A 23,814-nucleotide genomic window follows, 5' to 3' on the forward strand; every position below is an offset into this window, starting at 1 on the left:
GTAGCAACAATTGAAGTTGTGCTCAACCTCATTTGCTTTAGAAATTTAAAAAAAAATGCAATTTAGTCACGGAAACAGAAATACTGATTTTGAGCATCACTCACCAGTTGTTTACTTGTAGAATTGTAAGTCCTGTGTCTTGGGCTAACTGTTTCTTCTGCTCCTCTGAAGGATATGGATGCTAAAACAAATAAACAAAAAGATTAATTAGCAGCTAGGAAAGATGCACTTGCATCTAAGAAAGAAAACACCACTTATGGTTTCTAGGGTTTTGTGATTTGGCTTTTTTTTTTTAAATGTAAAGATAAATGAGGGGAATGATAGAATATAGATCAAAGATGACTAGTGTTTTATACTCCCTATTCTTGCAGCATGTTTCAGGTCATGCAACAAGAAAACCATGTAAATCTTGGTTACTAGGTTTTTAAAAATAGATAAAGCATTTAAAGTATTTTCTTAACCATTTCAACTTCAGGGTGACATTCATTCCTATCCAAAATATTCCCGTTGCACAAAAGGCAACTTGTTACACTGGCATTTTTCTTTGCTGCCTAGAAAATACATATACAATAGTTATATAGGGTTGTCCATTTAAGAGGGCTCCACTAAACTATTCTCTTCCAGGCAAAGTAAGCTTATTGGCAGCATATATATATTTGGAGAGTGCTGTAGGATAATTAGAAGTATTCTCAAGAGTCATGATGACCAACTAAATTAATTATATGGTTTATTGACAGTATATTTATGCAATCTCCTTTATAGAGCAATGGGAAGATTCTCTCATTTGACCATTATCCTACTGGGGTAGGTGAGCAGGCAAGAAATTCGTATTCAAATGAATCCACCATGAGAAAGGCTTCATACAAAATTTTGAATTGAAACTCATATGATGACAATGAGCAGAATTAAGCTACAGATTTCACTGCTCCCACTTTTCCCTCCCCATGACCATCCACAAAAAGCACTTTGGAGGAGTAGCTATGACATCATCAATCTGTTCCTTCATTCTTTCAAGTCAAGCATTATTGTTTCAGTATTACATACTTCCTTAAGAATTACTACACACTTGCATATGAATTAAGTATGGCCCACCTTTATATTCACTCATTTCTTTGTGGAGAAAAAGTGAACTTTTATTTGCCATTTCAAAGTCTTCTACAATAAAGAAAATTTTAAGTAATAAACATTTCCTTTAATGATATTAAAGGGTGACATCACAGGAATAATATTTGGGCATTTGGGAGTTAGATATTTTAGTCATCTGAGATTCTATTCTTCAGATATTTCATCTCATAATAATATACATTATCTATAAGTTGTCCATTGACTTACTAGCGAAACCAAATGCCATTAGGTTAAACAATATCCCCTGTACAGTGAAAGGGGTTAACTAGATTTGTATTAATATAGAAGCCAGGCTTTTAATATTCTGCAAATGTTAACAAAGAAAGATGATAATGTTGAGTTAATATGGGTTAAGCATAAAATGAAAATAAATTTTTCTGATTGCGAGGTGTTGACACTTTTTTGGCTAGGGCCTCCAGCCTGTTCTTGAAAGCTGTGTAATTACAGAAGGCTTTTCCCCTCCTTCCCCCTCCTGCTTCTAGCCTGCCCACATTAGTAATGACCCCTTCACTGCTTCAAAAACCACTAATAGTCTTCAGCACAGGCAAGAAAAATGAACAGGATAAATTGGAATCCACAGTCAGTAATTTGCATCATATGAGGCTGCTTCGGCCACTCACGCTCATCCCTGGCCATCAATCGCTGACTGTCAGGTGCTGCACTCTGCCACCATGACAAATACTGCTCCTAACACTCTGATTCGTCCAAACAATGTAATTGTCCTCTATTCTCCTCTTGGTAATGGAGATAATGAATGACTGCACAAACAAGAAGGATTGCTCATCAGATACTGGGTGGCTTCAAACCAAAGCAGGGAAAAAGGCTCTAGTACAAATTTTAATTGACTGAAAACCCTGGTTGGGGGGGGGGGGGGAGGAGGGAAAGAATAAAAGAAAAAAAAGGAATTCTTTTCTTATCTTCGGGCCCAAGTGAATAACTTTTGACCCATTTCCCCCCTTTGGCTTTTGAGGAAGTAGCTAGATCTATAGAGTCTGTCCATTTTGGGAAAATGGAATTGTTAAAATAAGAATAAATTGCTAGAGTACTGTCATGCTGGCACGATCATCCCATGTATAATTCTGTCAGTAAAGATTCTTGTCTTTTTGGTATTCAGCTTCATAAATTGTTGGGAAGTACTTGGTAGAGTGTGTGTGTGTGTGTGTGTGTGTGTGTGTGTGTGTGTGCTTGAGAATGTGAGGGACTGATTGATAAAGAGATGGTGAAGATAGGAGGGGAGACAAGGAAGAGGGTCATGTTATTTAGCAACCTGTTCCTTTCAGTTTGACTATAAAAATCTGATTACACTAACAGGAATATTTTATTATGAATTTAAGAGAATGGCTAGAAAATTGCAACAACACATTCTATCCTGGGAATCCCTGAACAGTACTATCAATGTGAAGAAAGTTGTAAACTCCATCCACATATCATTAAAAAAGATGAGGTATTACCAAAATTTACCTTGCACAGATGGCTTTTTAAAAAAAAATTAATAGGGAAGATAATAACAACCTTAACTTATTGAAATAACATTCTGTGGTTTTTGAACATCAGTGATTCTATGGCCTTTTATATATGGAGTGGACTGTTTATCTGAAAGTGTTCTGGCAAACTGCCACCATATTTCTAAAATTAAAAAAAGGATGGAAAACAATCAACATTCAGAGGAACTGAAACCACAGCAATGTGTTTTGGATTAATTTACAAATATGTGTATATATTTAAGGCTAAACTATGGAACCAGAAAATTCTTACAACTTAGTCTATCATATGCATTCTTACACTTTATTAGAACAGACATCATATTGAAATAATAAACATGGAAGGCCTTTACTTCTTCTTTGATCTATTTTACTAAATGTCTGACTGGCTCAAATTTAAAATAAACTCTGGTATGTTTGCACTTGAAAACTGAAAGGAGACCATGAGTAATAATTTGTTGTCAGTTTCCATATTCTTGGACTAAGTCTACAGTTTAGTCTGTACACTGTTGGGTGCCAACCCTCTCTGGTCCGGTGATTCAGAGATGGCTCAACTTTCTCTTAAGAACATATATGGTAACATAATAAGACTGATGATAATTCCCTTCATTAAGAAAGAACTCAAGTGAAATGAAGAAAAGTCAAAGTTTTTCAAATGAATAAATGAATCTAAAGAAATAGTAGCAAAGGTAGCATAATTTTGACAGAGGTCAACAAGAATAAAAAAGGCTTATATGGATTCTCTTAGTATGGATCTCAAAGAAAAGTTTTCAAAAATTTAATACATATTGAAATTCTCAACATATTTGGAAGATATTTTCCCTTTTTCAATACCACTTTTCTTTAAAGACAGTTGATTAAAGAATGTCATTACAAATATTTATAGCTGGACTTTAAGAAACTTTGAGATGAGATGTATGCTCATTAAATGAGGAACGGCTAAACAAATTGTAGCAAATGAAAGTAAAGAAATATTATTGCACTAGAATAAATTATGAATATGAGGAATTCAGATAAATTTAAGAAGACTTGGTTGAGCAGATGCAAAGTGAAGTAAAAAGCAGATCCAGAACAAGGTGCATAATGTCCACAATTATGGACAGGAAAATAATTCTAAAAGACATAAAAACTCAGGCAAAAGCATTGAAAATGATCAGAACTTGACTCTAGTCATGATCCTTTCCTATTGGTAGACCTTAAACATGGAATGAGGACTCTGCTTTCAGAGATCCTTAATGTGTCAGTTTGCTTTGTTTAAGTGGTAGTTCCTTATTAAATAAAGAATTTTTTTTTTTGGCTAGGGTATGAGCAATAGAAATGTCAGCGATGAAGAAAAAAAGCATTGATAAAATATTTAAAAGAAAGTAGGTTAACTTTTCTCAAGTTAGTAACTTCTTTGTGATACTTTTTCTATGGGTATTGATGTACATTTTTATATACACTGAATCTTTATAACAATGTCCATGGATTCTATGCAATGGAAGAGCTTTCAAAATGGAGATACTCTAGCAAAATTTTTTGGTGATTTAGTAATTAGCCCTCTTTGGATGCACCAGTCAGATTCACAATATCCTGAGTTCTGCTCTATAGTGAATAGTTATGCAATGTAACAATGCATTTAGTCCATATTATATATTAGCACATCAAACATTTGAGGATAGCTAATTAAAATAAACTTGTTTTTATCATTTATCAGTCTGTTGAGAAGTAATGCTATCTCATGGAAAGGATGTTGGGATGAGAATTGGGATCAATTCCTAGATGTGATATTTATAGGATAATAGTTCCTTTTTCCTGAGGGAAGAAGTACAGCCTTGGGGAGAGCATTTAGTTTATTTTAATCAGCATTGTTAGAGTTTAAGCCATATGAAGACTTAAAAAAAAAAAAAGATCCGGAGCTATAAGACCAGTTAACTTGAAGCCTTGAGAATGGGGGATGTTATCACTTGGAATCAGGATTAGGATTTTTCTGCTTGACCCCAGTGGGCACAACTAGGTAGGAGTGAAGTTGCAAAGAGAAAAATATAGGTTTGACATGAAAAATATTCTCAACAATTAGAGTTATTCTAAAATGAATGTACTGTCTGAGGAGGTAGTCGATTCCTACTCATTGGAGGCTTCAAGCAAAGGTTGGATAATTACTTGTAGGGTATGTAGTAGAAAGAATTCTTTTTTAAAATCAGACATAATGTGAACTAGATGCCTGCTAAGGTATCCTCCAACTCAGAAGTCTTATGATGCTTTATTTAATTCAGGGAAGATAGAATAAGCAGCATGTCTAAACTATAAAACCATGCCAGCAAACCTGTATCAAACATGGGAATAGGTAATTAATGGATCAGATGTTTAAAGTTAAAGCTGGAAGAGATTGTAGATGCTATCAAGTCCAATCTCCCCATTTTACAAGTAAAGGAACTGAGGCATAGAGTGACTGGGTGACATGAAAACCTGATGGTCATGGCTTTTATTTTTCATGTTTTTCCCATTTTAACATGCAAAAAACATCCACCTAGTTTTTCTTGCAGACAAATGGGATGTGTTTACATGCCATTACTCAGCTGGTTGGGTCTGGATCACAGAGGCCTAGGAATATAGGTTTTAGAGCTCTGAAGGACTTAAGAAGTTATCTAATCCAACCGCATAATTTATTAATCAGGAAATCAAGATGTAGAGAGGTTCAGTAACTTGCCATGGATCAGAGAGGAAGCAAAAACTGAGCTAGAATTCAAACTCAGTTCCAAATCCAGGGTTTTTCCCACTGTGTCACAAGATGAGAAACTGAACAGCCAAAATCATAAATTCATATTAAATTGTTAGTCATATCAATATGGATAAAAGTAGTGGTAGTAGTCATAACCATTTGCCATCATAGTAATAGTAGTAGCAATAGCAGCTAATAGGCATATAGGGTTTTAAGGTTTGAGAAATGCTTTATACATATTATCTCACTTGGCAAGCCCAATTTTGCATGAATCAATGTTTTTATTTTGTCAGGGGTAGCACAAACTTATTAACCTAGGGTTGGATCTTTCCCAATTTAGAGGACAAAAGATTAATTTTAGAGTTGGAGTTCTTGACTTGAGGTTCATGAACTTTTAAAAAACATTTTGAGGGGGCAGCTGGGTAGCTCAGTGGATTGAGAGCCAGGCCCAAGAGATGGGAGGTCCTAGGTTCAAATCTGGCCTCAGACACTTCCCAGCTGTGTGACCCTGGGCAAGTCACTTGACCCCCATTGCCTAGCCCTTACCACTCTTCTGCCTTGTATTCTGCCAATACACAGTATTGGCTCCAAGATGGAAGGTAAGGGTTAAAAAAATTTTGATAACTATATTTCAATTATTCTTTGTAATCATATGTATTTTACATATTTAAAAACATTGCAATGAGAATGTATTCATATCCTTCACTAGACTACCTGAGGGGCCCATGGTAACACAAAAATAGTTAAGAACCTCATATAGTTGAACCATATAGGATCATGTGAAATAAACTTTAAGCCCTTTTCCCAGCCTCCTTTTATAATATCCAATGCCAGGGAAGGAAAGAGAAGGATTACTATAGTCAGTACTCAAATGAGATTAATCACAAAACACAAATTACCTTTTTACTGACATTCTAAACTGAAGTTTAACGTGGAGTTTTGCCAATGGAACAGTTTCTCCTCCTCCTCTCTATCCCTGTATTTCCCAAGTGAGGAAATTACTCTTGTGAAAATGAGGAAGTTCTGACTTATAGGAAATAGTGCATGATGAATTATATTATTTGGAATTTTCTCCTTCCCTCCCCTCTCTGCTCATCCCCTGGGAATTACTGATCACTGATAAAAACAGCAACATATTGCCTTCATCCCAATCCATAATTCTGGCCAAACATGGCAAAAATTTTCTGAAGTTAAGATTTTAAAAATGGTTTCCCACAAGAATAGTACTCAAGAGATTTCAGAAATCAGATGACTGAGAGAAGGCAGTGTCATACAGTGGAAAAATACTGGAACTAGAGTCAGAGGATTAGGACCAAACCCTACTTTAAATATTTACTACTGAGTAACTTTGGACAAGTCACTAACCAAAGTGGACTAATTGGTCTCTAAGGACCTTTCTTGTTCTAAATCTATGAATGAATGCTATTTCACAGGTTTTAGAACTGAAAGAATCATTAGAACTCAATCATTTCTCATTCTCCAGGAACTGAGGCACAGATAAAGTAATTGATTTGCCCAGTCACACAGGTAGAAATGGTAGTTGGAATTTGTACACAGTTTCTCTTACTCCAAATTCATCCCTTTTTCTACCACAGGGACATGTATAATGTATATAATGCACTCATTCCCACATAGTATAGTAGATGGAGAGTCATCCAGAAATACCTGGGTTTCTTTTCTGCTTCTAATACTAACCCATGACATAGGCAAATCACCTAACATTACAGTGCTCTGGGCAAAATCCTAAGACTATAAATTTCACAGATGATTCCAACCTGCACTGGTAAAGGGATTTTTTTTTTTATGTGAGAGTTCCTATAGAAATTACCTCACAGCTCCAATTCCTCTCCTTATCCTTAATAATACCTATAGACCAATGAAACTTTAAATCCAAATAATATTGTATTTGACTCTAAAAATATTAGAAGGTAATAATAATGTTTCCTGGATGGCAATCCAAGATAGGTAAAATTTCAGGATAATTCTGGGGCCATGCTAAAATTCTCAGAGAAAGTGGAATAAATTTACTGATCAAAGGTTGTTTGGATTTTTAAAACATAAAATTAACCCCTACTGTGATTTAAAAGTTTCATCAAGGTTTGAGGCTAGAGGTATCTATGTAAAAAGCAACAAGAGTTGTGTAATCTTCTGGCTAATTAAGGACCACTCTATTAACTTTATCTAGGTATTATGTAGACATGATTTCCTCTATGTAGATACCACTTCCACCAAAAAATAATACCAACCCTTGAACACAGATGTTGAAAAAAAAAGTAGAGTTCAGGGATTGGTATTTCTTGGTGGAAGTGATATCTACATAGAGGAATTTGTCTGTATCAACACAATACCTAGATAAGTGCCTTGCAGAACTAAAATATTTTATCAGTCTTTGAGCAATTTGTTCTACACCTAGATTTTTTATGCTGCTTTCCCCAGTATTCTGGGGTTCTATATCATGTAACTGAGGTGGTCTAGACTTGTGTTTTTCATTAATGTTAGGAATTCCTGATGGGGAAATTCCCTCTACCAATGTAAGACTAAAAAGTCTTCTGATTCTTAGAAGGCAAAAGAGCCTTATTCCTGGCCACACTGCCACTGTAGTTCAGAAGTGGAATTTGAACTCAGTTTTCCTAACTCTAATGTAATTTTTCTCTCCTCTCTGGCATACTGGTCACTCTGTGAATAGAGATACTATGAAAAAATTTCTATGTTTGAAATTTTTTTCAAATATTGCATAAGAAATTGTGTATACATTTTAAATAATTATTGCACATGAAATTTCTTCTATATGATTAGATTTAATTTCTTATTTTTTGCTAAAATTTATCTAGTTCACTTTGGTCCAGGGGTAATAGTAACTCATTTATATTACATTTTAAGTGCACTATAACTTTATGTGAATAGCAATTACTTGTAACTTTAAGGGTCACAAAACTCTTTTCTAACAATAACCCTTTCAGGTAGGTAGTAAGAATATTTTTCCTTTAATTTTAGATAGAGAAACAGACTCAACATATAAGTAAATTAGTAAATAGAAGCAGCTGGGTGATACCTAAAGATCTGAGTTAAAATCCACCCTCAGACATTAGCTTAGTGTCTGACTCAGACACAGTCACTTATCCTCTGTTTAATTAAAGCCCTAATCCAGTGAAGAAGGAAATAGCAAATCACTATTTTTGCCAAGAAAACCCCATTGATAGTGTGGTTGGTCCATGGGGTCACGATGAGTCAGATACAACCAAACAACAAGGTGGAACAGTGAGTAGAGTGATGAACCTGAAATCAGGAACATGTGAGTTCAAATTTGAATTTATACTAGCTGTATGACCCTAAGCAAGTCACTTAATCTTTGCCTTGGTTTTCTTATCTATAAATGAGGATGTTAAAAACAACACTCACTTCTCAGGGATGAGTAAGAATCAAATGAAATAATATTTGTAAAACACTTTGCCAACCTTAAAGCATTGTATAAAGGATAGCTATTATTATTAGTTACTAACTATATTTTTAAAAATGCATTATTGTTGAAATTCAAACCCACATCTCTTGACTAACTTCAGGGGCTCTTTTTTCTATTAGCCAAAGACACCTCTATTTCATAACCCAGACCAATTTTTACAGCCATGTAGGGTTAGAGTCTTGTATGGAGGGCTCTATATCTCTGAAAACAGAGAGGAGTCAGAGTAGGCTTCATTATATTTATAGTGGGTAGAAATGGGTAGAAATGATTTTTTTCCTGTTAACATTACACAGTTAAGAGAAATCTAGTCCTAAATTATTCCTATAGGACTTGCTTTTGGGTTGAGATTTTGTATGTAATATAATAGCTATCTTGATTTGGTTTAGCAAATAGAGTGCTGAATTTGGCCTTTGGAAAACCTAATCTCAAATCTTTCCTTCGATATTTATTAGCCATGTGAATTTAGACAATTCATTTACGTTCTCTCAGCCTCCGTTTCTTAATCTGTTAAATGAGGATAATAATAGTTCCTATCTCAGAATTCTTGTAAAGATCAAATGATATAATATATGTAAAACACATTGAAAAACTCAAAGTCCCACATCAATATTAGCTATTATCATCTATTGAAAGTCAAAACTTAAAATATTTTTTTTTGTACTACCTGTGTGATCCTGAACAAGTCACTTAACCTCTCTAGGACTCAGTTTTCCAACTATAGGTTGAGGGAGTTGAACTTAGGTGCCCTCTAAGGTCCCCTTTGGTCCTAATTCCAAAATCCTATGTTTCTGCTATATATTTTAGGCTTTAAAATATTGCCGCTAGAACTTTATCTGAGAAATCCTAAGCATCACAATATTTGGATACAACCTGAACACCTGACTGAAATACTCATTGTTCACCCAGACATTTGCAATCATAAAGGCACATTTTAGATTTAAACTAAGAATGAAATTTTTGTAATGTCAAATGTATATTGGTTGAAAAAATGTAAATGTAGTCTTTTAAGCAATTCATCTTCACTGGAAATCACATGGAAAGAAATTGTTTCAATAGTAATAATCACATTCCCTTTTTTTCCCTTTCAGACTAAGTTTGAGGGATTATAATGATAGCTAGATTTTAAGAGATTATCACATCTAGTTAATACTTTGGGCCAGCACATTTAAGGGAGCAGAGAAAAAAAGCTTAATACCTTCTGCAGAAATGCCATAGGCATCTAGAATAAGCCGGGTGGATTATGATCCAGAATTTTTAAGCACAGGTATGGCTCAGCTATATTATCAACACTCGTATAGAAAAGGAAAACTGAAGACAAATTTCAGGCAAGCAAAGTTAATAGAAACTAAGGTAAAAAAGAAATAGAATAAAACATGGGGAGGGGGAAGGGGTGATTTTTACAACCAGAAGGTTAAGAATTCTTGCTTTAAAGAAAATCCACACTAACTATTTTTAAAATGAAAAAAAAAAAACATGTACTTCTAAGGAGTAGAGTGAATTATTTTAGGATGATTACAATGAGCAGCTGTGTGGTGCACTAGATAGAGGGTCAGGCTCAAAGTTGGGAAGATTCATCTTTGTGAGTTTAAATCTGGCTCCAACATTTACTAGTTGTGGGGCTCTGGGCAAATCACTTCACCTTTTTTTTGTCTCATTTTCTCATATGTAAAATGAGCTGGAGAATGAAATGGCAAACCACTCCAGTGTCTTTGCCAAGAAAACCCCAAATGGGGTCCTGGAGAGTCAGCCATGACTGAACAACAAGCATACTTAGGTAAACAGTCTGATCATGCATGTTATGTTGCCTACATGGCTAATGTCTAATCTTAGTAAATGAGCCACAAGTTACAAATAAGGCCCTGAGTCACTTAAACATTTCAGATTTCTATACTATATTTCTATACTATACTATACAAATTAATATTTTTATAGAAACTCTTCATTCTAAACTCAGAAAGTTTTTGTTTCTCCAAAGAATTAAATTTGGTTCCTATTTGACACAATGATGATGTCCTGGATGATTTAGATTTTTAAAAAATAAAATATAGTCTTCATTATTAAAGTCTACACCAATAGAGTAATTTATTTTGTTGTTGTTGAGCCACTTTTTAAGTCACATCTAACTCTTTATGACCCTGTTTGGGATTTTCTCGGCAAAGATACAGGAGCAGTTTGTTTTTCTCTTCTCTAGCTCATTTCATAGATGAGGAAACTGAGACAAAGTTAACTTGACTTGCCTAGTATCACACAGCTAGTAATTATCTGAGTCTGGATTTGAACTTAGGTCTATCCAAATTCTAGACCCAGTGCTTTATCCACTGTGCCTCTAGCTGCACTTAGAAGATCATAAATCTAGAGCTGGAGAACCTTAAAGGTCATCTGATTCAACCTTCTCATTTTATAGGTAAAGAAATGGAGAACTAGTAAGTGGAATGACTAGTTCATGATCACAAAGGGAATTTCAGGTTATTCAGAATGTAAATCCTGGTGTTCTAGCCAGCATTTTTTTCATTGTTACACACAGCTTCCCAGGTGCTTCCATGAGAACAGCATGGATAATTAGAAATAAAAATAGGCTATCTAATATGGAATAATTTTTCTCAATAATAATATAGCATTTTATAATTTAGATGTTTTTTCTTATTCCTTACCTAATTTGATACCTGCTGCCTCAAGAAGGGAATAAAGCTTTATTATTATGTACATATATTCAGATATGAGCATATATATACATATATATTTACTCTAGATAATATACCACATAATTTTCCCTCTCTCAAAAGGTAGACTGAAATTTATGGATCAAAAAGAAACTAATTTTACATTCTAAAGATAATGACTATATATTTATTCATTTCTTTTAGGTGTGCATCAATCCTTTCCCAAGCTAATCCAAGGTTGGTAAGAGAGACAACAGACAAACTGACTTTTCCAATGCTGCCACTTCATTGCTATAAAAGCTATTTGGTCAAAACTTTAGAAATTATTATAACATACTTTATATATATACATATATGTCTACATGTACACACATAATTATGGAAGCAAAGAAGAAAGAGATAAAAGCACTAATATTATACTATACTTTTTCCTCGCATAAATAATTCCTTCCTATCTCTAAGACTGGGCATAGATAATGAGAATCAGGAGAGGAGAAAAATGTGAGATACTGAAAAACTCTCCCTAAGTATGCAAAAAAGTCTATACAAGAAGGTAATTCTCACTTCAAATCTGAGTCCAAAATGCAGCAGGAAATGAATCTCTAAAAGAGATCATAACAACATACAATTATATACTAACTATATAATATTCCACTATATATAATAAATATATAATAACTAGATCTTCAGAAATAAAAAAAATTCTGAACTTGGGCCACAAATCCCAGAAATACTCAAAATTTAAGTCACACATACACTCACATATAAGTATACAAACACCCAAGCTCTAAAGAAGCCTGCTTTCTCCTTCTCCACTCTGTCTCCCAGAACATCTTTCTATTGTAGAACCTTATTCCTGAGTAGGTAAAAACCCAGAAATGTCTTCAAGACCAAAGAGAATTCTGACAAATTGAGGTGGATAAGAAATGAAGTCTAGACAGAAAATTTCAGGGTGTTCAAATATTCATAGAATCTTAGTCTATCCATAAAGTTGATCATATCTATTCTAAAAATTACTTTGTTGAAAATATGAACAAGAGGGAAAGGGAAAATTTGCCAGGAAAAGAGATATGAAGGTCAATTGTAAGCAAAAGGACAGGAACTTTCAAAGATGGACCTAATACAGATCCTTCCTCCATATCAGATTCCCCCAAAATGAAAGATAATATCATAATTAATCTAAAAACCAAAGATTTTTAAAAAAATATATGCTTATAAGGCAGGTAGATGATAGCATCAAATATGGTGATAAAGGCATAGCCTTTGTAAAAAAAAAAGGTCAAAGTACATGTTAAATGAGACTTCCATGATAAATAGTTGCTTAAAACAAAGAATCTATGTATGTGCTAGGGAAAATAGATGATGTCTAGACAACAGAGATATTAATATCTAATCTATGACAATAACCTTGTTCAATAGCTCTGAAGGCAGTACCATATAAGACTGGATCAGAGGATTAATAATTAGCTCATGACAGCATTTTTTTAATGCCAGGGAAAAGTCTGGAGAAAGGAAATGTGGTAAATATTAAGCTATTATTAAATAGGATTACAAAATACCATAAACAAATCCAGAGTGGATAGTTTCATATCACTACCTGGAAATTGTTAGCAATAATTTTGTCTTAGCTCACAAACATACACAGTCTTATTTGACAAGGGAAAGCTAAAATGGATTTAAAGAGATAGTATTTGATGAAATTTGGGTTATCTTTTTAAAGAGAGTATTATGTCTAGGGCAAACAATGGACATGTTAAGGACATTATCTGCTTTGCTCATTTAAAAGCACAGGATAAGAGAAGTCAGTCAAATATAAGTCGAAAAGTCTTAACAAAGAGGAGAAAGTGGCTATTAATGGATAACTTGGAGATGGGCAGAAGCTAGGAGTAGAATCTTCACAGAAGGGCATCTTTCATTGGGGTTATGAAGAACTTTAGAAACAATGACTCATGTTCACTCTGATGAGTAACATAACCAACATGGTATACAATCAAGTGTCACGTCTTCCATTCCATAAGTAAACTAAAGCTCAGAGAAATAGCTGCCCTATATATAGACATAAATCACAAGTTCTGCTTTGCAGATTCTTGTTTCAACTTCCAGACAAAGCTCTTTCTTTGCTTTTGAATGAACCACAGATACAACAGGCCTGCTTTTATGTATGTGCAAATGAAAGGCCTCATAAAACTTGACTTGTACTGATTAATATCAGCCACATATTCTGGAAATGTTGATTTTATTATGCAAATTTTCCCCAAAAAATACTTTAGAAAATGTAATTAGTATTTGGGGAATTATATAGTATGAAATTCATTAGAAAGACCATCTACCATTCTGTCCAGAAACTAAATTATTATCACTCATATTTTTTCCTCAATTGTACATTTATCAAGTGAATAATTCAATCAATTGATAATTTTATAAGAAAATGCTTTATTTAACTAGGTCATAAATGCAGGTGGTTTGGCTATGCTTTGCTTATCAATCTGTCTTCCCATTGTTTTTTCTATAGCAGTCTAACTCGCATATAATGATTAAAGTTAGCAGAGTCAAAGCGACAGGACTCATAACTACTGCTAGACCCCTGAGTAAGCATTCTGTTTTAGCACACAACAATTTTTAATGAGTGAAAGAATTTAATAATAGTCACCATTTATATAGTACTTAAGATTTGTAAAGTATTTTGTATATATTATTTCATTTGATCTTTAATACACTATTATGTGGTTGGTGGTATTATTATCATTATGTTTTACAGATAAGAAAGCTGAAACTTGGTAAGTTAAGTGATATCTAGTAAATGTCTGAGGCAGGATTTAAACTCAAATCTTCCTGATTCCAAATACAACGCTCCATACACTGTCACCACCCTGCCCAAAGACAATCTGCCACTTAGTACAGGAACCAAAGGGAATGAACAAGAGAGCATTTCCTAAATAGCCCCCAAAACATCCCAAAGTCAGGGCGCATCTATTAAATACAAAGTACCTGTTGATTGGTTCTATTTCATGACAAAACAAACAACAATAAAAAGAGGTATTATTGTGGATTGAGGCTGTCTGTCCTCTAACCATTAAGGACAAGCTTAGTTTCACCTGTGTATGAGGTGTTAGTTTTCATTCTTTTCATAAGGTGGGATAACAAATTATTTGATGATGTTTGTATTCATTTAGTATAGATGCTACAATGGGAAAACCTTCATTTTCCTGTATATTAAAACCTATAGCATCAACAAAGCGTACCAAAAAATTTCAGGACAACACCAAAAGGGTATATGCTGCCAATAAGCATTTATGTCATATGAAAGTTTTGATCTCTGGGATAACCCATTCCCAGAGATCCAAAATTTCATATAATGTACAAAAAGAATTGAGAGATGAATAATCTCTAGGATGAGTAAATATGCTGACCAACGTAGATAATATTTCAAAAATATTTTCCTCCTTACAAAGTCTACATCTCATTTTACTTGTGACAAAAGAAGGGAAAACAATGGCAATGAATAATAAATCCAAGGTTCTCATTCATATATGAAACATGTGAAGCAAACTATATTGAGAAAACTTTTTTATCTATTAAGTGAAATGAATGAATAAGAAATGGCTTTTTTCTCCTTGCCTATTGGAATTTATTATGTGTTCTCCTTAGTGTTGTGGCCTTCTCATCCTGGAACATCTTTCTTTCCCTGTGGTCCCTGTCTCCCATTGATGAATTCCTTCCAGAACCTCCATTTTGAAGAGCCCAAGTCAGCCATCCTCTATTCCTCTCCCATCTCTGCTTCTGACTCTCCAAATTTTGCTACCATCACATCATGCTCATACCTTTTTAGCTCCTTTTTATATGTTGCATTTTGCCCATTGGTATACAAATTCCTTGAGGGCAAGGGAAATCTTTTTTTTTTTGCCTGTATTTATATATACTGCACTTAGCACAGTACAGGCCTGCCACATAGTAAACACTTAAATGTTTGTTGGCTTGTTGCCTTCCAACATCTTGGAAACAAATGACACCATTCTTGTCATGCACAAATGTTTCACAGATTAAATGTACCCAAATAGTTTCCATCTGCAGAAAGCTACTGGTATTCTTACCTATACTAGGTATGCTCTTGAGCAGAGGAAGCTTCATTTGACTCTGACTTTGGCATTATATGTAACTAGTTGTTGGAGGGAAATGCTTCTCAACTAGTTCTAAGAGAATGATTAGTCTCTCATTTAAAATTAATTTTAAACATGTCAAGTTTGAATGTCTTCTAGCTTTGGTCAATGAAATACTAAATTCTCTTAAGTATCCCCAAATTATCATATTTTAAAAAATTAGAACTTCAAATTTACTTCTCTAATTAGAAATATAAGCCAAATGCATCTCTCAATCAAAGATTGGATTTTCATTTCTACAGTGATCCATTCAATAAAGATACTTCTAGGTCCAAAATTACACCCTGATTTTAAGTTAGGCATCTTTGTAGGTTAAATTAGCATCATTATAATACAATTTAATAGACCAGAAGGCTAATTTTTAGATGATTATCATAGGTCTTAATACTTTTTTTGCTTTGGGTTTAAATACAGATTGTTAATGTTTTTTACTATTCTATGTTGAGATGCATTATGATTTTTGATTATTTGGGGAGCAGTAGATGACAAATGTTCTATAATCCAAGGACTGAAAGGTCTTTTATCATTATGTAGTTTTTAAAAATTTATCAGTAATTTGTTTAATTTGCCTAACTGTAGGTTATGATACACTTCAGAGTATCTGGGTAAGAGGATTTCTGGAAAGAGAGGTGTGCTTTGCACAAAGTCTAGGACATAGTATTCACTTAATAAATGCCTGGAGAAACAGGCAGTTGAATTGAAGAAGCATTTTCACTAAATCCAAATTCCCTGAATAAAAATTCACAATCTATTTCTCAACTCCAACCACCTATAGGGTTAGACCCAAATGTTTGAAGAACCCACTTAGAATCTGCTTCTCTTTGGGTAGTTCCAGGTAATACTTAGCAACCACCTAGTTTTAAGTTAGTTCTGGCAGAAACTGGAAAAGAGAATTTTTTTCCAAGTTCAGGAGTTAGGCTGTAGAACTTCACATGTTATAGAACATAACAGGATGTTCAGGAGAGATTCATGGGACATTTTTTCATAAACAGTCTTCAACATCTACTAGTCTAAACATCTGATTAATCCTGAATTGGTCTGGAACAACTCCAAGAGAATATACTCTTATAGCATATGTATACCTAGCAAGAACATTTTTTTCCTCTTTCACACTGACCCTACAAAATATGGAAACAATTAGACTGGTATTTTGGTGTGTTGAGTTTTCATGTGCTACAAGGGAGTATAATCAACTCTAATTTATCTTGTGTGTTAAAATAGACTTCATATATGAGGTTTTCTTAAAGCAAGTTATGCTTTTATGACATGCTCAAGTGCGCCCATTACTAAAGTTCAATTCTGTTGTTTATGCCACATGTTACTTCAGCCTGAAGCACAGAGATTTTCTCACCCCAAATGCATAAAAGAATCCTTGGGAAGGGCATCTTCCTCTTCTAAGCTATTCTTGAAGGTTCCTTCCATCTCTAATGATATGGTTCTATGATCCTATGATGCTTTAAGGTCTTTTTGTTTTTGTTCAGTCATGGACAATTCTTCATGACCCCATGGACCATCACTGTCCATGGCATTTTCTTGGCAAGGATTCTTGGAATGTTTTGTCATTTCCTTCTCTAGTGTGTCCTTTTGTCAGTCATTCAGAGGTTAAGTGACTTGTTCAGGGTCACATAGCTCTGAAGTGTCTGAGGCCAGATTTGGCTCAGGTCTTCCTGATCCTCTGCCCAGTATTCTACCCATGGAACCACATAGAAGTCTCCTTTGAGGTCTTTATCATTGTCTAGTGAAAAGCAGCAATGAAGGAAACATGAAGTCACCCCTTGTCACTAACTGACTTATTTTCCCCCCTGGTGGTATTGCAACATCTTCAGTTATCACCTCTGCAATATTTGTACTCAAAAGGCACTTCAAGAACCAGGTAAACTAATATGTGATAGAAAAACATCAAGCCTCCATAGCTCTGTTGGACCTGCAGTGATGGATCAGTCAGGGGAATGTGCCTGCCAAACTAAGCCAGTGGTACACCAACTCTTGCATGATCGCGTTCAGCAGTATGAAGGCATTATTAGATTGTGCATCTAGCTTGAAAAGATTGGAAGAAACATATGTTATGATGTCATCAGCTCAGACTTCAGGTAGGGGCTTGGGAGATTCATTTGAAAATATTGCCTCATTAGATTGTGAGCTACTCAAGAGTAGCAACTGTTTCTTTACCTTTCTTTCTTTGACTTCAGTGTCCACCACACAGTAGGTGCTCAATAAATGCACATTAACCTGAATTATTATTCTGTTCCATATACAACTTTCTCAGTTTGCTGAAGTTTATTACTGATGTGAATTTCACAGCCAAGAAATTCCTACAGTACTGTGTACTCTGAGGAGTTGCTCACCTATTATACTCTGAAATCCCTTTTTCACCTGGCTTATTATGTAAGTCAGTAACAGGCCATTTGAGGTTGGCAAAAGGGACACATGTCTGCATTGATATTCCCAGGAGAGCAATTACTGCTAGATGGTAGCTGTACTAATTTATCTGTAAGAAAAAGAAAAAGAAGGAATTGGCCTGACTGATCAGATTGCTGGGATAGTAGATGTTGATGAAAACTGGCCCCAGACTGGTTTAATTGAGCTTTTACCTGAGAGTACAGCTCTTCTGTTCTTCCTGTTTTTATCCTTAAGGCATATCTCAGTCTAAAAGTACCCTCTCAGGTCACACTTATTTTATTGGATTATATAAAGGGTTAGAAGGGATCTTAGGGATAATCTAACCAAAACCCATCCCTCTTTTATAGGTGAGGAAAGTGAGGTTTGGAAAAAGTGTAAGTGACTTACCCAAGGTCACCAAGGAAGTAGAGCTCAGATTTATGCTAGCTTCTCTTACCTTAAATTCAGGGCTCTGCCCTACTACAGCATGTTTCCTTTCCCATGTTTCACAAATTTTACTTCATAGTGATTTCACTTCTTAAATCTATTCCCTTTTGGTACCCCTTCTTGGCTTCCCCTGAGGCATAAGCAAGAGGATAAAGAGTAAGGCAGAAAAGGGACTATAAATCATGTCCTGAAGCCAAAAAATGTTGTTGATGACCAGTCACACAGGCAAAAGGCAAGTTGTTTAAGGGAAGGAAGTACCAGATAAGAATAGAAAACAGAAACTTGCAGTTAGTTGAGAAGATGGAAATTTCAGGGACTTGGGATATAAAGAAGTTGGTAAAGAAGTTCAGACTAAATCTCATGAAGGAAGGAAACCATAAAAAATAAAATAAAAGTAGGTCTATGAAAATTTGGCATATATGTGTGCACATAAATCTCCAGAGAAACTTATTGTATCGAAATTCACATGTAGACCGCCAGCCAGGCTAGTTTCGATAGATTCCAGGTTTTGCTCAGATCCTGTGCTATCCAAATGGGAATTTGGCCAGGACACTGGGGTTAGTAATTCATTCTGTGAGAGTCTGATTCTACAGTAAGCAACCAACTCTGCAGGAGTAAATGGTTTTGCCCACATGAGGTGAATTAGCTCTTCTAGGACACCATTTACTGGCATGCAGAAAGAGAAACCCACATTTTCCTATTTACTGTGCATTCCATATATATATATATATATATATATATATATATATATATATGTATGCTCACACATATACACATATATAGAATGCTCATTTTAAAAATGCTTATAGGCTAGAAAGAGAAAATAGCATAGGATTTATTTTAAGAAAGTCACAACTCAATCAGTTTTCTCATCTGTAAAATAGGGATAATAATGGCACCTACTCACAAGATTGTTGAAAGTATCAAATAGCAAAGAATATATAAAATTCTTTGCAAACCTTTAAGTGCTATATAAATGCTAGTTATTGTTGTTATCATGATAAAGAAATGTTATAGCTCATTGAAATATAATACTCTAAAATAATATTCATCCCTTTTAGGTATTGTATAAAAGCCAGAAATACAGTCTAACTTTATTTCATGTAACTCATATGTTTTCATTGATTGTACCTTGAATTGAAAACACTGAGTAGTGTATACCAGTAGTAAATATTGGATTACAACTCTCCAAAATAGCAATGATGTCTTCTTAAACCACAAAAGACTCCTATACATATGCCTTCCCCCATCTTCCTTGTCTCATGGTAAATTATATCATTTTGGGAATTGAGAGAAAGCACAGGATTTCAAGATTAGGGCTTCAGTATTCCAGAGTACTATATAAATTCATGGAAGTGTCCATATTGTTTTCCTGGCCATGCTAGAGGAAAGTAATCCAAATACAGACAAGGGGCTCCTGACACTTGTCTTTATTGCCTAGTCATAAATTCATAAAGGGATGCCTGCTGTAACCAATTGGCAAGTTCACTGGATAAACATCAACACCAATTTAATGATTTGTATACACATTGTAAACTAGAGAATCTTTATACAAAGAAATCAGATAAATCAAACATGAGCTGCGGCTTAGAGGAGAGCAATTAAGTCTCTAAGGTAAGGTGGCTGTGGGAGGGCCTTGTATCACATTAGAGGATATAATAGAAAATGTGTTAACACAGACTACAGTATGTGCAATTAAATTAATTAGTAATATGAAATCCTTCTAAAAGCAGTTTCTCTATCGATAGATAAATAGATAGACATTTTAAAACCTCTCTATTTTCTCTTTTTAATTCATTCAAAAGTGGGGAAAAATTCAAACTTCCCAAGAGAAGATGATATAAACTGAACTAAAGAAGAAATTTAATAGCCTTAGGCTAGAAACAAGGGAAATGGGGAGGGAGAAATAGCTAGAAAATGAAATCCTGTTTGACCATATCTTATTTGTTATAGTATATTTAAATATTTCATTGAAAACATATTCCAACCTAATACCTCAGAAGCAGGTATGACGCACCTTTAAGATAAACTGACTTCTAATCCCCTGCTTGTGACTCTGAGAAATGCTAAAGCTCATACAGGACTACTGAAATAATTAAAAATCAAACCATTGACATGTAAGGAGGTCATTGCTGAACAGAAATTAAATTGTGTTCCTGCCAAAGCTTCTCATCAGTGAAAAGCTAGAAGCTAAATTTGGCCCTAAAAGAAAGTGGCTTAGAACTTCAGCAGAAGTTGTGCAGTTGGGGCCAAATTCAGCCCTGTGGTAACTTGTAAGCCTTGTTATACAGAAAGGAAAAAAATAGGCTTGTTCCAGGGATAGTAAGACTTCCATTTATTCATCTCAAAAGCAATAAGATTCTAGAATGGAGCCTTCATAACACAAAATGCTTTTAAGTCCTCCCTGAGGGGAACACAATATACACAATTTATGTAAAAAGACGAAAAAGGAAAGCTAAGTATTCCAGTTAAGGGTCAGAAATCAATATTTCTTTAACAGCCTAAGCAACATGCATTACTCTTAATACAAATACTTAGGAGACTTTACACTCTGCATAAGGGGGATTTTCATATAATTGGGATAGAAAGTAGCAGAATATGGCTCTCCAACCTAGCTCATTTTGCTGCACAAGGAAAAACTATGTACTTGGACAATATTGTTTCGATCCTTTAGCTAAAAGAAAATTAAAATAAAACAAAAATTCATTTCAGTGCAAAGGGTAAGGTGCTAGGATGGGGTCTTGTTGATGGAGAAAAGAAAATTAGTTGAAAGTTATAATTGGAACCCAAGTTTCAAATACCAAAGCTGGTAACTGAACAACAGGTTTAAAGATGAGAGGATTGGGTCAACTAGGTGGCACAGTGGATAGAGCATCAGGCCTGGAGTGGGATGAGTCTGGGTTCAAATTTGGCTTCAGACACTTCCTAGCTGTGTAACTGGGCAGGTCACTTAATCCTGTTTATCTGGCCCTTCCCTTCTATCTTAGAGTTGTTATTGAGATAGAAAATAAGGAGAGACAGACAGACAGACAGAAAGACACAGAGACAGACTGAGAGAAAAGGAGAGAGAAAAGAGAAGACGGAGAGAGAAAGAGAGAGAAAGACACACAGAGAGGATAACATCAAAGAAAAGCTGGAAGGAACCTCAGAGGTGATTGAATACAACTTCCTCATCTGTAAGATGAGGAAACTGAGGCTTAAGAGAGTCTTACTCAGAGTCACACTAAGCACCAGATTTATTCAAGGTCAAATCTTTCTGACCTCAAATCCAATTCTTTATTCAACATGTCAGGATGCTTTTCCTTAGTTTGAAAAAGATAATTTTAAGATAGTCCTAAGAAGCCTGAAATGAAGGGCATGACAGATGGCCTGGAAGCTGTATCTCTATAGGAACAGTTCTTGATCTTTGTGACTTGTTCATCCAGCCAGATGAATGTCAGGTCCCCATAAATCTCAATCATTTTAATGAATCACAGAGTATTCCAGAAACTTTATAATTCAATTATGTCAGCTTTCACTATCTATAGTTAGATATGGCTAAAGTTTGCTATTCAGTCAGATTTGAAAAAGTTAGCTTCCTAGAAGCATGTATCAGCAGCCTGGTCAAGTGCACAACACATTTCCATTTTTCTGGGTCCAGTAAATTCAAAGAAAGCCCTACTCAATGTTCATGTTATAATTTCAATGTGGATCAGATGAGATAATTGCAAAGGGCTTTGCAGTGTTCCTGGCACACAGTTAGTACACACTATATAAATGTTCGTTATTATGATTAATATTAGAATTCATTTTCTAGTCCTATGTCTTTTTTTCTGGATTTCTTTTCTTTCAACTTCTCAAAGATAAGTTGCAATATAGTTACACATTCCCCAGAGACATTACTCTCCACTACCATTTCTCTCAATTTCAGAATGACCTTCATATTTTTTGGAGTTGGAGTTTACAGTATATAGAGATTGTCACTTTTTTTCCTTCAGGAAAATGTAGAGAGGGCCCAATTTCAGGCAATTCACAGTGTGATATTTGCCATGAATCAGAGGCTGCAAGTAATGAGGCATCTGCCTGGCTTTTTAGTTTGAATCTAATTTCTGTATTTTAAGTCTGTATAGGGGAATTGTATTGCTTGGTCCTAAGGAAGAGGGATCCATTGGACAGTTTGACTGAAAGAATATCTTTTCTATATGAAAGATGCAATATTATGTCTCTATCTAGATATATTCTCATATTTCCTATATGGGTGCATATTCTTACATATGCACATGATGCTTAAAAATACAATATTTTATTTTGCTTTGTCAGCAACTAGTTGTTCAACCATGGTCAACCATATCATACTCTAATGTTAATGTTAATTGTATACTTATACAACAATTATGGCTTTGATCACTAATTTTCTGTCATATAATGGTGAACTAGTAAAATGAATGATAAGAGCACAGATTTAGAAATCAGAGGACTTGAGTTCAAATACCATCTTTAAATTTACTACCTGGTTGACCTTGAGAAGTTATTTAACATTCCTGGGTCTCTATTCCCTCATTTGTAAAATGAGAGGTTAGGTTAAATGACCCCTTAGGTTTTATTCAGTTCTAGATCTATGGTCTAATGATAAGAATGTTGGTTAAGATGGTCATAGATTTGGGGGCAGCTGGGTGGCTCAGTGGATTGAGAGCCAGGCCTAGAGATGGGAGGTCCTAGCTTTAAATCTGGTCTCAGATACTTCCAGCTGTGTGAACCTGGGCAAGTCTTTTAGCCACCTAGTCCTGACCACTCTTCTGCCTTGGAGCCAATACACAGTATTGACTCCAAGACAGAAGGTAAGGGTTAAGAAAAAAAAAGATGGTCAAAGATTTGAACTGGGAATTTAGAGATTAGTTTCCAAAGTTCTGGAACAGGGGCAATGAATTTACTTGTTTTTCAATTTTTATTTGTTATAGCCATTCCTTTTAAAGCATTATTCTGAGAAGGGATCCATAGATTTCACCAGATTTTCAGAGAGGACCCCAAAGATTATTCCTCCTCTTGTGCTCTTGATTTCATTCCCTCCTGTCTGTCTCATAGACCTTCCCCTCCCCACTATGAACTATCTCTTGTCCCTCACCTTTTATTTCTCCTTATTTATTTTTACTTTCACTTCTGCCTACAAATATGCTTAGGTCTCTCTGCTCTATATTCTGCTATTTTCATTGACCTCAAGTCCATTAAATTTTTTGAGTTTAAAAACAAAAAAGACAAACATATGCTATGTATTGGTTATTAATACTTATAAACCTGAAAAATAGATTGAAGTATTCTCTGGAAGAATCTGTCTGATCAACTGTTTTATAAGTAGGTAAGCAGAAAAGTAGTAGAATTATGGCCTCTAAAATACAAAAGGAAGAAAGTACTGTTAAGACCTGCCCCA

The 23,814-nt window shown here is 34.8% G+C and overlaps 1 protein-coding gene across 1 annotated transcript in view; it reads right to left on the reverse strand.

Moving 5' to 3' along the window:
- The window catches only part of MEIS2 (Meis homeobox 2), a 223,724-nt gene that overhangs the window by 69,391 nt on the left and 130,519 nt on the right, over nucleotides 1–23,814 (reverse strand). Inside the window, 1 exon segment of the mRNA XM_001370551.5 lies at nucleotides 105–181. Within this exon segment, the coding sequence (XP_001370588.2) occupies nucleotides 105–181 (77 nt within the window).

This window comes from Monodelphis domestica, chromosome 1, assembly GCF_027887165.1.
Source record: "Monodelphis domestica isolate mMonDom1 chromosome 1, mMonDom1.pri, whole genome shotgun sequence".
NCBI lineage: Eukaryota > Metazoa > Chordata > Mammalia > Didelphimorphia > Didelphidae > Monodelphis > Monodelphis domestica.